Here is an 18,008-nt window from a genome sequence, read left to right as displayed (position 1 = left end):
TTAATAACCTCTTGGTCAAATATGGTTGCGATATAAAATAATTCAGGCTTAACACTTGCGCGCTATTATTTATAACATTCGCGTGGCGAGCAATGGGAGCGGTGACCTCATAAATTAAAACTTTACACCACCATGCAAAAATCAGGGTTTTTAGGGCTCCGTAGTGAAACAATGAATCCTTAGACCCTGTTCACAGTGTTCACATGTCATTAACTTATTTATTGTCGTACTAGCTAGATGATACCCGCGCCCTAGATTTAGGTTTTTAAAAATCCCGTGGGAACACCTAGATTTTCCGGGATAAAAAGTTGCCTATGCCAATTTCCGGGGTGCAAGCTACCTCTGTGCCTTTCATATAAATCGGTTTAACGGATGGGCCTTTTAGAATCCTGTGGGAACTCTTTAATTTTCCGGGATAAAAAGTAGCCTATGTCCTTCCCCGGGATGTAAGAGTACAGAGTTACCTGCACGTATAAAAGCGTTGACGTGTGAACATATACTTGGGAATACATTTGTTCTATTTGGACGCTTTTTTAACGGACGTTAAATAAAGCCTTCGTGTAAATGAGGCTTTAATGCATGTTTTACGCTTTACGCTTTGCTCTTACAGTGGAACATGGCACAAACCAATTTACAAGATTTGTCGTGTGTTATTAGTACAGTCGGCCGCATAATTAATTAATATACCAGTTGCTATGCTGCCAACAATTTTTACGTAAGTTTTACGTTTAATATTTGATAACTACTAGTCAAATCGGCGACTTTTTATCAAACGTCAAAACGCTCGCTTAGTAAGGACAGTAAGGAGCCTGTATGAAATACAAAGATGTGACGTCATAAACGTTCGACGTAATTTGACGTACTTTTTATTTGAATCCATAATTTAAAATGGTTAGCAAACTTAAAAGTAGCAGCGGACGTGGATTCAACGAATTTTGGAAGACCCCATCACACTAATATTATAAAGGAGAAAGTTTGTATGTGTGTGTGTGTGTGTGTGTATGTGTGTGTATGTTTGTTACTCCTTCACGCAAAAACTACTCGACGGATTGGGCTGAAATTTAGAATGGAGATAGATTATACCCTGAATTAGCACATAGGCTACTTTTTATCCCGGAAAATCAAAGAGTTCCCACGGGAATTTTAAAAAACCTACAATCACGCGAACGAAGTCGCGGGCATCAGCTAGTACTTAATAGTTCCTAAGAAATAATTTGTTTATGACATAGTCATCATTCCAGTTTTAATTTTTAGCGGTTATAGCCAACTTCGGTCTCTCGGGAACTCTGGGGTTCGATCCTGGGACACGGGCATCTAACTTTTCAGTTGTGTGCGTTTTAAGCAGCTAAAGCAAGTGTGCTTTAACGGTGACCAAAAATATCGTGAGGAAACCTGCATGCCTGAGAGTTCTCTTAATGTTCTCAAAAGTGTGGGAAGTCTTCCAATTTGCACTTAGCCAGCCTTGGTAGCCAGCGTGATGAACTATGCACTAAACCTGACAGACAGACGGATGGACAGCGGAGGCTTAGTAATAAGGTCTCATTTGCACCGTTCGGGTACGGAACCCTAAAAAGCTTTGAATATAAAAAGTTTTTCTTTTAACTTATTTAGTACTAGCTGACGCCCGCGACTTCATCCGCGTGGATTTAGGTTTATATCCCGTGGGAACTCTTTGATTTTCCAGGATAAAAAGTAGCCTATGTGCTAATCCAGGATATTATCTATCTCCATTCTGAATTTCAGCCAAATCCGTCCAGTGGTTTTTGCGTGAAGGAGTAACAAACATACACACACACACACACACACACATACACACAAACTTTCGCCTTCATAATATTAGTTTGAAGTGTGATTTTACTTACATGGGGTCTATCTGTCGCCGAATATACTAAACCACTGAAACCTTGGAAGAGGTCGTATCGTATCTAAGTCGTGAGTAGCATAAGTTATTTAATAATTGAAAACCGGTCAAATGCGAGTCAGACTCGACCGCGGGTTCTGTAGCTTGCAACCCTGATAAAATATGTAGTTATTTGATCAATCCGTAAAAATATTAAATTCTAGTACAATTTTAATTATTTCAGATGTTTGGCTTTGCAATATACAGCAAATTCATACCTCCGTAATAAAGGTTAAAAGCAAGGATAATCCCGCACTGCGATAGTTTACCGCCCGATTTTCCTGCCAAAATTCTGTGACATGAAAATTGTATGGAGACATTTGCGAGTATTTTTTTCGTGAGTGCATGCGGCTTCATACAACTTCGCTTTGTCACAGCGTTCTGTGGAATAAATCGCGCGATTTAAGGCTATCGTTGTCAACGATCCCCCGTCGATTTCCTACGTATGATATTATTGTTCTTATCTCTATCTGCCCTGGTTCGTGCATTCTCGGTTCCTAGATCGGTACATTTGTGATAACCAATTGAAATTGCTGTGATTGGCTGAATTTACCATGTTCTTGCTGCGACAGTGAGTTTTAGCCACTAGCGGAACAATGTTAGCCGGTCAGAAATGATTGCAATTAGTCAACCTGTTTGACGTCCGTGTTCTGTTTTCGATTACAAAAAAGAAAAAATTGTTGTTGCAATCATCAATTTTAGCAAATAGTGAAAGAGAGTCGTCCAATCAGAGGTCACAACTACCGTCACACTTTCTGTCACACTATGGCAGTAGGCATACCGAGTAATGAAAACAATTTTTAAATTCTGTCTAGGAAGTAGTAGGGTTGCCACCTGCCTCTTTTTGATTTACAGGCTACCACCATCAAAAATACGGGGTTTAGATTTGAAGAAATTTGAAAATTTGAAGTATTTAAAGAAATAGGCGGTGGTTCTCTCTGAAATGCATGGAAAGCCTATTTAGATATTTTAGTTTATTTGTAAGTTTTGTATTTTTTCTCCGTATGTTGCCGTGTCTTGATTAGTGAACTGTGTTTGCAATGTGGTTTTAAATAAAAGATTTATTTATTTAAATAGCTTTTAAAAACTCTTAAGTTTTGTAAAGCAAAATGTTATACATTTCATGCATACAATCTTTTCATTTTAACTTAAAATTACATTTAATTTGTAATTCCACCTTCACAGTATCAATACTATGGCCGTAGCCAGGAATCGATTGCGGGAGAGGTTTTATCAGGGCCGGAACTGAATCCTGTCATGAGGAAAAAAACATTCGCTCAACTTTATGGGCTAATTACCTGGTTAGTGAAATTTCACCTTTCAATTTGTCAGTGAGATAAAATACAACAATAAAAAAGCGCGAGCGCAGTGAGCGTAAGTGTTTTTGGTTCAATACAGAAAAAATTAAAGTGAAAGGGAAACGAGTTTAGCCATAGCAAGATTATATTTTTAAAGCTTCCTATCCATACTAATATTACGAATACGACAGTATATCTATTTGCCTATCTACCCTTTCACGGCCCATCTTCTTTACCAAAATTTTGGTACTTACTATTCAGAGGTAACTTGCATCCCAGACATTTTTTTTTAGGCGGCTTTTTAGCCCGGAAAATCCCCCACGGAATTTTTTAAAATCTAAATTCATGCAAACGAAATTGCGGAGTTTACACCAAGTAATACAAATTCAAAGCGCGAGTGAAGTGAGCGCGAAATGTTTGATATATTTCCAAAAAAAATTGGTAAGCAAATGCAAGAAATAGTGTAAGTATTATTTTAGGCTTAGGTTTTTGACGGATTCCCAGGCGCAGTCGCCATTTCTAAATTTCTGGTCTGATGGGAGGCTTCGGTCATGGCTAGTTATATGGTTACTATGGCCCTAACGGCCAAGAAATTAGACTGCATCATCACTTACCACTAGAAAAGATTAAAGTCACGGGCTAACTTGTATAAAAAAAGGCTTACATCCTCAAACCAAGCCCCGCTGCCTTGGCTACGACCATGATCAATATCGAGTGGGTTTCGGCTACGCATTGCCGCAAAAGGAAAATATTCTTTCTACTGGACATAACGCCAGTGTTTGATTTCGCCAGCCAGGTTTCTGTATCCCGAAATACGGGGTAACCAGTAAAATACGGGGCCTCTGGCAACCCTATTCGGAAAACACTGTCACATTCAAGTTAATGTCAAATATTTTGTTTTCAATTACAGAAAGCTGCATCAATCATTATTACAATATTTTCTTTGTTGTGATTGGCTGAATTTTTGAGTTTGAGCCAATAAACAGACTGTTTGCCAATTAAACGTCATAACAATATAAATGCCAGAAAGTTTAACCAAATAAAACAAACTTAATGAGAACCTAGTGAGAATGCAAACGGCACACAATTTATAATACATATTATGTTAGTCGTATATAATAGATATTATAGTAGTCGTTCACTTTGGTAATAGTCTGATTGTCATCAGTAAAATTGATATTGGTTGATGTATCGTAAATTATTGTTTCGGTGACAAATATTTTTATTATCTATTTATCTTTGAACAGAATGGAATAGAATGAAATGGAATGGAATACAATGATAAATTTTTATTCCTGTAAACTTTTAGGTAAACTTCAAAGTGTTTTTGGATGGTCAGACAAAACCACTGGTTCGGAATGCCGTTCCTACGTTTTCTAGGGTTTCGTACCTCAAAATGAAAAACGGAACTCTTATAGGATCACTTTGTTGTCTATCTGTCTGTCTGTCGTGTGTGTCAAGAAAACCTCTAGGGTACCCGTTGACTCAAAACCATGAAATTTGGCAGGTAACCTAACTGCGTAATTTTGGGTAGTTTTTTTAATCGATAAAGAAAGTTTGCGACATTGTTCAATAAAAAATTTGGATTCCAACTCCTCAATCCTGATGTTGCAGGGGACCTGACTACTAAAGCTAATGGGATTTAAAAAGTGTCGATTATTAATTGATATTGAAGGTATAGGATGCTGTAAGAAATTGCATTCCTAAATCCTGGTGATCCCTCGGGATTTGAAAAGGATCATCCGTTTAAATATTCTTACGTGATACAGAAACAAGTTGCATCCCGGGGACGGGCTATTACGGAGAGGCAACTTTTGTTCTGGGAAATGAAAGGATCGGGATTTTTAAAAACCTAAATCCACGCGAGCGAAGCTGTGGGCATTAGCTAGTTGTAAATATATTTAAAAGCTACTATAAGATAATAGATAAGGTACTTATTTCCTTATATTTTTATTGTATGGCAGCGCGCGGTTTTAAATTATAAATTGCACGTCCTGTCCTTTTCTGTAATACATTTTTTTTTTCAATATCTACCGCTTTATCTCATAGCAAGAGTCCGTAAGACATAATACAGTGAAAATAGGCAAAATATACAATTTTTGCAGTTTCCACGTCAGTACCTGTCGAATTTTTCTAACAGTGTAAGCAGCAGAGCTGAGTTTACCATCAAGTGTTGATATGTGGGTGTTCCATAGAAGCTTTGCATCTAACATTATACCGAGAAACACGGGGTTCTCCTTTATTTTCAACATATGATTATTTATCAATGAAATTATGTCATTTAAGGTCCTGGTATTGGGCAGTGTGAATTCAACACACTTAGATTTCTTTGCATTTGGAAGTAAATTGTTAGCAATAAATCAGAGAGTGACCTGTGATATGGCATTACATATAGTATACATTGTCAAAAATTATAATATTAAAGCTGTGCGTATTGCGTGAGGAATAGGTTGCAAGAGAGTTGCAACTTGCAGGGTTTGATGCATGCGCTATTGCCAGCAAACATGAGACATATTTTTATCTACAGGCAACGTCTGAGTAGGTAACGCATACGTCTAACGCAAGTTGAAATGTACCAGTGTATTTAGTTAGACCTATCGACAAGTTTGGAGTTGGGTGCAGTCTAAATGTGGCCCGTGTGTTTAGACTGTCAGTTTCTGTCAGTTTCACGTGTCGTCCCCCGCACTTCACCACCCCGCTTGCACAAATCGAGACAGCACGAAATTTTCAAGATTTCTGGGTGTAATTTCTGGTTTTCGTAGTTCCCACACAATTATAACAATATAAAATATATAACGATAATTTTTTTACTACATAATATTCATTAAATTTTCTAGGTCTGTGGTTTTTCCAAATTTCATTAAATTGCTTCATTGTCTAGAAAAACGAGCACAAAGTTGGGCCTTTTTTTAAAGAAAAATACAAATCTTTGAGCCCCTGTAATTTTAAAACTACATATTATTAGAAAAATCTAAAACACCACAGACACAGATATTAGTTTCTAGACTATGTCTGCAAAATTTCATGGAGTTTGGTTGCTTAATATTCAAATGAAATGGGAACTACGATTGTATGGAGTAAGTGATGGAGAGAGTCCTGTTAATTTTGCAGTGCGGGTTTACCCATAAATTTTTTATCCAAGCAGAACAAACACTGACTTGTGTAATCCAATTAGCTTTTTTGACGGTCAATGTGTAACGGTAACCGTAATGTAACTTTATCTGTCTGTCATCCAACTATCCTTATCCGCACTAAGGGTTTTTACCGTTTTGTACGGAACCCTTAAAAACTGGTTTCAATCTGCTAAGGTTACAGTAATCCTCAGTGTGTACAGGCCTTGTTAATTATATTATGAGTACCACGTTTATTGTTAAGGATTAGATAAACGCCATCCATTAATGAAGCACTTAGAATATTATAGATATGGAGTCCTATTAAGAGCCCGCTTCATGGAGGCGATAACTCGTTTGCGGATGGAACCTTAAATATTGTTGTTTCCACAGATGACGGAAACAGCGTTATTTGTGCATGTCATTCTTTCCCTCTTATTCAGCACGAAAGAGGCCAGGTGGATGAATTTTGCTTGAGATACTAGGGTAAGAATTTTTTTTTTAATAATATGACGTGGATATGTAAAAAATGACCACTGAATAGCTTGGATTTGGATCAGAGATCGGATTAGTGCGTAAGCAATATCCGAGTTTTTTATATCCTTATTTTCACGAACTCGGATCGGATGAGTGCGTAACCGCTCTAAAGTTAACTTCAGTATTCAGAAAATATTTATTATTATGTATAATAACATTTGAACTTTTATTTTACATCGTTTGACTGATTTAATAGATCTGGGTCAGGAATGGAGTCGAATGAGTTAATTGTTATCTTAGCTCTTTCATTGTGTACATGAAAAATGACTGATTTTGAAGAATGCTTAATTTTTTGCCGCTGCCTGTATCTACTTGCCTCGTTTTCAGTGGCTTAGCAAAAAACTTGCGCTAAGTGCTAACAATTCTTTCATAGCGATTTTTTTAGCCTTTACCCTTCCAACTAAGAGTCAAACTTATGCCTCCAGAACTCATTGGCCCAGTGCTTTCGGCGTGTAAACGCTGTTTGCGAATTGCGCCAAAATCCTTTGATCATTGGACGAATATTAACGAAGTTAGTAAGACTGCCAAAGTTGGCTGCACGAGGTAAATGTTCGTCAAGTGGCCCTGACACGTTTGCTGAGGACATTGACCGGTGTGTTGGGTCAATGAGTACTAGGCTTTTTGACTTTGAGTTGATACGAAAAATTTTCGATGGGTGAGATTGAACTAACTGCCTTTCTTTCATTCTAAACCTTTGAGGAACACAGGTTTCATTATAAAATAATACCGTGACTGACTGACAGACAACGCACAGCCTAAACCGGTAGACCCAAAGCTTCGAAATAGGGCATAATAATATAATATTAGCTTACGCTATTTCTTGAAATCATTTATAACACTTGCTTTAAAAATGAAGGTACATACACATCGTGAGGAAACTTGCATGCCTGAGTGTTGTTCATAATGTTCTCAAAGGTGTGTGAAGTCTACCAATTCGCACTTTGTCAGTGTGGTGGATTATGGCCAGAACTTCTCATTCTGAAAGAAGATCTGTGTTCAGTAGTGGGCCGACGACAGATTTTGATGATCATGAGTACCCTATGAGGGTGCATTCATTAAGAATTTTGAGAAATTCCAACAGAAGCTTTAATAAACGTGTATGAAGTCACGGGATTGAGCTATTCTAGCTATTAACTAAAAGTTTGACGACTCCTAAAAGCCATAAAAGCGTTTCAAATACTTGAATTCTACGAAAATGTACTTAAAACTATTTTACACTCTATAGTTAATATAACAAATACACTCGAAATGGAAGCTTATTGTATTTACACAGATATCAGATTTGCTAGCAAATATTTGATAGACGCTGCAACCTCGTAATACTAAAGTTTATACTCTGAGAGACGCGGCATAAATCGAATATTAAAATGTCGATATGGTGAATTAACTTTGGCAGTCATATAAGTATTTTGTAAACCACCATATTATATCACACAGGTTATCAATTCCATTGTCTGTAGTATAATTTTTTAATTTACCTAAAAAAAACTTTTGGAAATTATTCAGAATGCATTTATAAAAGTCAGCAATGCTGACAACATGCTATTTTGGGACAACGGCTAGATATTTAATAGGCCTCTTCAAAGCAGCAGTGCCTTATCCAATTGTATTGATGGCACTATCCTGCATCCATATAATCGCTCTACATACCTACCTATACACCATATCTAAAAATGATTTTCTTGAGGACCATTCGACTTACAGCTCAAACCGCAGGATCTAGAAAATTTAGATACCGCGTGTAGGTTTTCTCAATAACTCTCATAATTAAATAGATTAAAAACATGACTGCCCTGCCATATTGAATTTTTTTACCAAAAAATTATAGCCATTGTCACGGATGATATAAGGATTCTAACTTTACACGTCTAAATCGAACAGATTTGGACGTGTAAAGTAAAGGTATTTAGAAGTTATGGTGGTATAAAGTAATTCACAGACATACATGAATGACATGAATGTTTTTAACATTACACTTCTACACGTCAGCAGGCGCGTCGTGTAAAAAATCCACTCCATCCACCCATGTTACGTTTGATTGGTAGCTCAAATGCAACCACGAGTTCTCTTACTATAACGGTACGTTTATCGCACTCCACTATAAAGCTACACTTAATGATCTCAAGGTCGCAATTCAATAGTGAAATTAAACGCGCTTAGCAACAATGAATGATTTACATAACTGGGCTGCGCTCGCGCACTTAATTATGTTTAATAGTCGGTTGCGATTCACAAAGTTGCGTCGTAATGCCCTCCGTACACACGCACGGGTTTTTTGATACTTAAAAATCTCATTTGCTGGAAAAATTCGCTATTTATTGCAAATACGTATCTATGGATGCATTATCCTTAGCTCAAACAATGTTCAAATATCTCCTCAGCTATGTAGAGTGCCATTCTTTTTTTATTTTATTTCGTTTTTAACCCATTCGTGTGTTCTTAGTCGTGACTCATGAGTTATTAAAAATTCAAAGTCTTCTTTTTTCTAAGGTTTACACCCGCTCTAGATGATTAAGAATTCACACCCACTCTAGCTCAGGAGAATACGCTACGCTTAAATGTTAACTAACTACCTTCCCGATGTAAGAAGTAGCATTTTTCGATTTTTACTACTTCCTAACAACGTTCTACTAAATAGTACGTGTATTCCTTACCTTATTGCTTGCTTCTATATCAAGTGATATCATCTTGGGTTTTGTTGAATCAGGTTTGATTTTTTTGGGCTACGTTGTACTTTTAAGTGGTACGTATACAATAAGGAAATTAGGCGTAGGAATGATCTCCTACTCTCTAGATACAAAGGATAAAAAGGCTATTGGTCAAAATTAATAATAATTATAATTACCTAATAATAATAAAATCACTCTTACCTACCTTTCGTTAAAGGAAGTAATTAATTAATGTCAAAATGTTCCATTAATAAAATTAATCAAGTAAAGCACAAGTGTAAATTAAAAATTTATAACACCCCCGACGATCCAAAGTATTTGAGTTTTCCAAAACATCATTTTCAAATAAATAATTATGTATTTAGGCAACGTCCATCTTGACAGCTTGAAATTTGTCAATTGACATAAAAATATTAAGAACCTAACGGTTATCTAACCTTCTTTTCAACAAGAAAACTAGAAAAGAGCTGATAACTCTTAAACGGCTGAACCAATTTTTTTAGATTATAGCTAAGAACACTCTCGATCAAGCCACCTTTCAAACAAAAAAAACTAAATTAAAATCGGTTCATTCGTTTAGGCGCTACGATGCCACAGACAGATACACAGATACACAGATACACAGACACACAGATACACAGATACACACGTCAAACTTATAACACCCCTCTTTTTGGGTCGGGGGTTAAAAACTTAGCACTTAAACGAGACTTAAAAAGTAAAAGCACTTCTCTCAAAACTCGCTAATATCAGACCGATGGAGAATACTTAGTTTATCTTCAGGATCTTGGCAGCGTCCGAAAACGTCTTAATTTTATTTCGGTGTTTCACTACGACCACAGTTTAAAGAAATACTTCATACAGTCGGTCGGAGACGTATAGACAGAGCAATCTTGCGGGGTACCAGGTTTAACTAGCTTTGGCCTTGTGACTTCGTCCGCGTGATAAAAATTTAATGTATGGCCAATAGCATTTGGAGATAACTAAGCAATCAGTGTAAGAATTTTCCGAATCGGATTCATAATCATAACTTATTTATTGCAAATACATACAAAAGGTGGTACAATAGTTTTCATTTGTACAATTTAGTAGTTAATTGAAAAGAGCAACCGCCGAGTTTCTTGCGGGTTCTTCTCGGTAGGAACGGTATTCCGAACCAGTGGTAAATTATTAGACGATTCAAAAGCACTTGTAAAAGTTTATTTGAATAAAAATCTATTCTATTCTATTCAGGTTACAGTGTAACTTTTTTGGATTACTTATTAGTTGCGGAGATTACCCCCTATATATTCAAACTTACAAACTTTACCACTTTATCTTCATAATCATCATCATCGTTAACCGACAGATGCTCACTGTTAGCCATAGGTCTCTTGTAGAAACTTTCACGTCACGGTCTTGTGTCGCCTGAATCCAGCGGCTCCTTGCATCCGTTTGATGTCATCTGTCCACCCTGGCGGGGTCCTCAACGCTGAGTTTTCTTTTGCAGTCTTAGGACCTTTTAATAACATTTACTTATTAATATTTTGCTTAGTAGTAGATCAGTCGATCGGATATTATACGTGTAACCGGCCTGCTCGTCCGCAAACATCCAGGGCGTCGTCTCACTGTATATTTTTTACACTGTGCTACTATGGCCGTTCAAATATTAAAATGTAATCTTGCCAAAAATCTTTGGAAACGGATCGTATATCGATAGTAGGTACGTTAAGTAAAACGTTGCTAAGCCCGATATGGAAAATTTTAAGTTTATGACAACTCGCCCTTTAAACTTTTGTATCGACGTGTGTCAATGGAAGTGCAAACGCTATTTTATTGCTATTCATACTAATATAAAATTGCTAAAGTGTTAGTTGGTTTATCTGTCGATATCACCGCAACGGAGCAAATGATTTACGTAAGTTTTGGGCTTTGACATGAATATTGTTTAGGACAGGAGAGTGACATTGGCTACTTTTATCCCGGACAATCAAAGAGTTCCCATAGGATTTTAAAAAAAAGCGGCCAAGTGCGAGCCAGACTGGCGCGCCGAGGGCTTCCGTACTCGGGTATTTCTTCCGATATTTTGCACAATAAATATAACTATTGACTAATATAACTATAATGAATAAAAATCTGTTTTAGAATGTACAGGTAAAGCCCTTTCATATGATACCCCACTTGGTATAGTTATCTTACTTTGAAAATTGAAACACATTTTCATTTTTTTTAATGATGTAACTGTATTTCACGGTTTTCGGATTTTTCCTTTACTTCTACTATAAGACCTACATACCTGCCGAACATTTTTCTAGGGCATCGGGAAGTAGGTACCCTATAGGCTTTCTTAACAGACACGACAGACGGACAGACAGACAGACAACAAAATGATCCTTTAAGGGTTCCGTTTTTCCTTTTGAGGTACGGAACCCTAAAAACCTTTATCACGCGGATGAAGTCCCGGGTGCCATCTTGTATCATCTGGTAGCATAAATCATTATTAATAATTGGAACAAGTGTAAATTAAAAATTTATAACACCCCCGACGATCCAAAGTATCTGAGTTTTCCAAAACATCATTTTCAAATAAATAATTATGTATTTAGGCAACGTCCATCTTGACAGCTTGACATTTGTCTATTGACATAATATTATGAACCTAACGGTTATCTAACCTTCTTTTCTACAAGAAAACTAGAAAAGAGCTGATAACTCTTAAACGGCTGAACCAATTTTTTTAGATTATAGCTAAGAACACTCTCGATCAAGCCACCTTTCAAACAAAAAAAACTAAATTAAAATCGGTTCATTCGTTTAGGCGCTACGATGCCACAGACAGATACACAGATACACAGATACACAGACACACAGATACACAGATACACACGTCAAACTTATAACACCCCTCTTTTTGGGTCGGGGGTTAAAAACATGTTGGCACAAACTAACTGGAAAAACACAGGCCAACAGGTAATTTTCTGTGTTATAACATGGTTATAACAATTGTATTTGTTTTCATTTGTGTAAAATATGATTATGGCTAACTGTGGTCATCTTTGCCTACACCCTTAAAAAAAACATGGTGTCAGAAACTCTAAATCGAACATGTCTGGCTTAGCTGCATTTTATATAGCGGTTGGAAAATATAAATCTTCGTGAACAGCGACAGGATAAAACTAAAAAGGTCAGCCTTTTACGGTATATTGAGCGGCTGAATTATGGCACGCCACGGCCAAGAAGTTTGAATCGCTATTTATTATACTGTACTGTGGACTAAAGTTACAGTAATCCTCGTTGCGTAAAAGAGGTGAATACTATAATTACGTATAAGTATCTAATAATATGACACTTTGGGGGTTTTTTTTTTAATTTTAAGAAAGAAAATGTTACAATAAAACTTAAAGCTCGCCTTATCTAATATCATGCCCGCGTGGTATGGTGCCGAGAACACTGGCTGCATTTCCACGGTGGATAGTCAGGCTGATCCTTGGCGCAAAAAATGATGAGCAGATGTACGGAAGTACGGAACCCTCGGCGCGCCAGTCCGACTCGCACTTGACCGGTTTAGCACTAAGGTTGAAATCTAAAGAGCGCACTTTGACTTTGCTTAAACTTAAGTTCCAGTTAAAACGAGACATATTTATTCCTGCAGTATAGCACTGTCTCGTTTACAGTGTCTAGTCTGGGGGCTCTGGGCAAAGTCAAAGTTATAGATCTCAGCCTAAGGGTGAGATTTATAGAGTACACTTTGACTTTGCTCAGAATTAAGATTGAGTTAAAACGAGACAGATTTATATGAAAGGTATACATCCGTCTCGTTTTACCTCTGTCTTAAGTCTAAGCAAAGTTAGAGTGCGCTCTATAGATCTCAGCCTAAAGACTCGGTGAAATCGGCCCTAAGTAGTCGATATTTACTCAATATTTAGCTTATTTAAATAAAGTTATTTCTGTGCTTATATTGAAACAATTAAGTTATTAGATGTGTAGCGGGTAGAGACTGCTAAACTGCAAAGAGTTATGCATGTAAAGGCTTTCTTAAAATACATTTTAAGTTTGAGTTTATAACGCCTAGTGCAAATATACGCTTACTTTGCAAATGACACGTTTCGAAAGCTAATTCATTGTTATTCTAGAGACCGATGTATAGCGTCGTTTTAGACGATAAAGTCTAAAACGACGCGGGGACGAGTAAATATGCAGAGAGGTCTTCTCCGTTTGGCCTAGGCTAAGACGGCGGTACGGGCCTATACGCATAGCTCCTTACCCGGGTGCGGTGCGGGGAATACATACTTCCCCGGTACTGTAATTTAAGCTTGGAGTGGGCTAAGGCTTTGCGTCCTGGCTTAGGTAGTCATAATCATAGTTATAGTGTAGATTTATCCATAATGGCTATCTCCCGTTATGTCCGATCCTAACTGTATGTTAGCTATGCTGTGGCAATATACCAGCTAATCTATGAACTAGTCGTATTATAGCCAGTTAATATGCGGTGCAACGGTCTGGGTCAAGAAAGTGGGCCCATTTAGAGGTTTTATTTTATTCTACTTATTTAATTTAGTGTTCCAGTCGCCTGGTTACGTCACACCGCGACTTTTACGCAAAGCCATGGCTTTTTCAAATAAGCGTAAGGGCCAGCGCAAACAGAAGAAATGGAACATATATGTAGTTGAAATTCGTATACTAACACTATAGAGTAGATATTGACACTGACTCTGTGCAGTGGGTGATTGGTCGATCTGTTTGACGGAAAGATGTGAGGCGTGAAATCGTAGGTGTCTATTCTATCACGCGATTGGTTCTTTATTCAATTACTGCGTTGCCACTTGCCACATCCTCTACACTGTGACGTATGTTGTGCACAAATCTCTAAAATAAATTGACGGGTCCTATTCACTGGAATTCATAGTCAAGATATGGGCTTCTTTAGAGGACGATTCAAACGACATGTGTCATATTCAACCTTTATTATGACACATGTCATCTGAATCGTCCCTTAAAGAAGCCCCTTTCTTGACTATGAATTCCGGTGTAAATCAAGTGCTATCTTTTTTCGCCGGGAGCATTATGAAAGCGATAGAGATAAACCTATTACAATATTCATGCAATTTTATTAATGTTGCCTGTAATGCCTATAATTTTAGATTACCTAGTTTAAGAGATTGTGTACAACAGAATTAGCCACACTGTCATTCTGAGCTCTTTTTACTATCTGAATATATTTTATAACTAAAGTTTCCATGCTTTTGTTTTCATGCCGCGATGTTTATCGCTAGGCTAATAGCTGTGGCCCTGCGGTACAATCTCGCTCTTGTGACAAAGTCGTGGCCCCTCGATGACATTTCGTAACTTCATTAATTTTTCTATGTTAACAACGCCAGTGTCTGGACCACACCGCCTTGTGAAATTGAATAGCTTTCGAGTGCTGATCGAAACTCCGCGTCAAGCGCGAAACGGTCTCTTGAACTGAATTCAGATTTCAGACTACATTGTCAGATTTTTACAATGTAACAATAGGTATTTCGGAACTAGGTCACAGCTCCCTACAGTTAGGGAACTTCTAAGAAAACGTTGAGGCTTCGAGGCCACTGGTAGCCTTATTTTTCTTTGATTTTACGTCACCATAGCCTTAAAATTTGATATATCCTCGATTCAGGATCAAACCGGGAGCTCACTCACTCTCGTTCACTCTGCCATTGTGCTTTTTGTATTTTTTATTCATCATCCCATCACCGACACGTTTCTGAGCATGGGTCTCTCCTCAGAATGAGAAGACTTTAGGGCATAGTCTACCATGCTGGCGCGGATTGGCAGACCTGCGTCATATTATGTAATGTTTATATAGGGGAATGTTCAGCGCCCAGACAAGTCGATAAGACTCAAGCGTGAGGGTCAAGAATCTATATGAATACCTATGTATATTAGTTATATTGATAAAAGAAATTTAAAAAAAAGACTTCACACACTGAAGTCTGCTAGTTTGCACTAGGTCAGCGTGGTGTGCTATGGCCTATAACCCTTCTCGTGCGAGGAGACGTGTTCAGTAGTGGGCCGGTGACGGGTTGATCATGATGATGATGAATTTTGCAGAGCACACAAGATAAATGTCTATCCAGTTAACCCTTTTGCCTAACCTGCGGTTAGCGCGTTATCGGCCGGTCGAGCGCGTACCGTATTACTAAACCGCAATTATAACCCACAGTTTGCTGTGTCATTAGTCTGAGCTACTCGAAACAATATTACAATTTAATTATTTATCTATTCATGTCATAATAATTAATTAATTTTTAACGATATAGTTAATACTGGGATACACAAATTTCAAACCTCTATTTTACCCCCTTAGTGGTTGAATTTTCTTAAATCCTTGCTTAGGGGATGTGTACGTCATAATAGCTATCTGTATGCCAAACAGCCCAATCCGTCCAGTAGTTTGAGCTGTGCGTTGATAGATCAGTCAGTTAGTCAGTCAGCTCATCCTTTTATATATTTAACTAGCTGACCCGACAGACTTCGTCCTGTCAAAAAGATTTGTAATGTACTTTGAACTTTATACCATAGCAATAAAGCTCAAATTGACTACGTTTTAGTTAGAAATCATTTGTATGGAAAAAAGAAAAGGGCTGTTTTTAGGGTTTTTCCAGCAATAATTCTAATTTTTCTCGCCGTAAAAACCATCCTTGAACTTCAACGAACATTTTAAAAAAAGATTTGGCCAAATTGGTCCAGGCGTTGTTGAGTTATGCGCTTACCAACACATTTTGCGATTCATTTTTATATTATAGATAAATCACTCCCAAGTTCATGTCTGCGACAGACAGTTTAATTTAAATTTATATTAGATACTAACCGATGCCCGCGACTTCGCCCGCGTGGATTTATAAAAAGTAGCCTATGTGCTAATCCAGGGTATTATCTATCTCCATTCCGAATTTCAGCCAAATCCGTGCAGTAGTTTTTGCGTGAAGGAGTAACAAACATACACACACACACACACACACATACAAACTTTCACCTTTATAATATTAGTGTGATGACGAGGCCCTTTTCGCTATTATAAGAAATACAAAAATCGGTCAAGTGCGAGTCAGGATAGCACACGGAGGTTTCCGTACCCGTACAAGATTAACACTATGTATTTTTTTTAATATGCATAGTGACCATTTTGAAATTTGTATTATCTGTTGTTGTAGCGGCAATAGAAATACACTGTGAAAGTTTCAACTCTCTACCTATTATGGTTCATGAGGTACAGCCCGCTGACATACAGTCTACATACATAATAGGACACCCTGCGGTTACGGAACCCTAAGAACGTAACCATGCGTAACCGCGTAACCCTTTCGAGGTCATTGGTGACGATAATATTTTACCCAAATGTCTGAACAGAACTAATTTAACTGCTGGTGGTAAAATGGCGCACGTTTTTATGCATACGAACGCAATATACAGGTATTACAATCAGTACCAAGGTTAAAATCATGGTTCGAGAGTCATAGATTTGAATCTAGTTCTGTACCCTGGAACCAACTTCCTTTTGCCCTCAAACAACATGGGATTATTCATAGGGCGGATAAATAATTTCCTCAAATGCCGGCATTGGCGTGGCAATTCCTCTGGTGCTGCAGTTGTTTATGGGCGGCGGTAATCACTTGACAATATGATAAACCGTCGGCTAGTTTCCTCAGTTACATCTTCGACATTAGTTTTCCTTTTGAGTCTTCTAACATGTTCGCTTTTCTCAGTGTCCCTTTTGGTTCCTTCTCTCTTCTCATTTCTCCCCGCTGTTTTTGGTAACTTAGTCAAAAAAAAAACCGGCCGAGTGCGATTCAGACTCGCGGCACCGAGGTATTTTTTCGACATTTTGCACGATAAATCAAAAACCATTATGCATAAAAATAAATGAAAATCTGTTTTAGAATGTACAGGTAAAGCCCTCTCATATGATAACCCACTTGGTATATCTTACTTTGAAAATTGAAAATACTAATTATTTGTTCATGAGCACATTTTTTTTTTGTGATGTAACCACAAATTCACGGTTTTCGGATTTTTTCCTTTACTTGTACTATAAGACCTACCTACCTGCCTCATGATTCTAGATCAACGGGTAGTACCCTATAGGTTTTCTTGACAGACATGGCAGACGGACAGACAGACAGACAACGAAGTGATTCTATAAGGGTACCGTTTTTCTTTTTGATGTACGGAACCCTGAAAATGGTAACCTTTTCTTTTGGCTTTGCCGAAGTCGGGTAATGAAAAGGGTAGATTATTAATGTGTTAATTATTTTGGTATGGAAATTTCCTTAACCCGTGCCTCACAGATATAACAGACAGGTTGATAGCGATGGGCTACCCGGGAGACAAGCTGGAGGGGGTGTACAGGAACCACATCGACGACGTGTACCGCTTCCTGGAGCAGATGCACAAGGAGCACTACAAGATATACAACCTGTGCGCTGAGCGCACCTACGACAGCAACAAGTTTCATCAGAGGGTGAGTGACACACAGATA

The 18,008-nt window shown here is 37.7% G+C and overlaps 1 protein-coding gene across 2 annotated transcripts in view; it reads left to right on the top strand.

Moving 5' to 3' along the window:
• The window catches only part of LOC123873908 (phosphatidylinositol 3,4,5-trisphosphate 3-phosphatase and dual-specificity protein phosphatase PTEN), a 62,097-nt gene that overhangs the window by 11,390 nt on the left and 32,699 nt on the right, over window positions 1-18,008 (top strand). For both annotated transcript variants that reach the window (XM_045919005.1, XM_045919006.1), the window contains exon 2: window positions 17,818-17,990. In XM_045919005.1, coding sequence (XP_045774961.1) covers window positions 17,818-17,990 — 173 coding nt within the window. The remainder of the gene's footprint in view (window positions 1-17,817; window positions 17,991-18,008) is intronic.

The sequence above is a fragment of the Maniola jurtina genome, chromosome 17 (genome assembly GCF_905333055.1).
Source record: "Maniola jurtina chromosome 17, ilManJurt1.1, whole genome shotgun sequence".
Classification (NCBI taxonomy): Eukaryota; Metazoa; Arthropoda; class Insecta; order Lepidoptera; family Nymphalidae; genus Maniola; species Maniola jurtina.
This window is presented reverse-complemented; position numbering and strand designations above follow the sequence as displayed.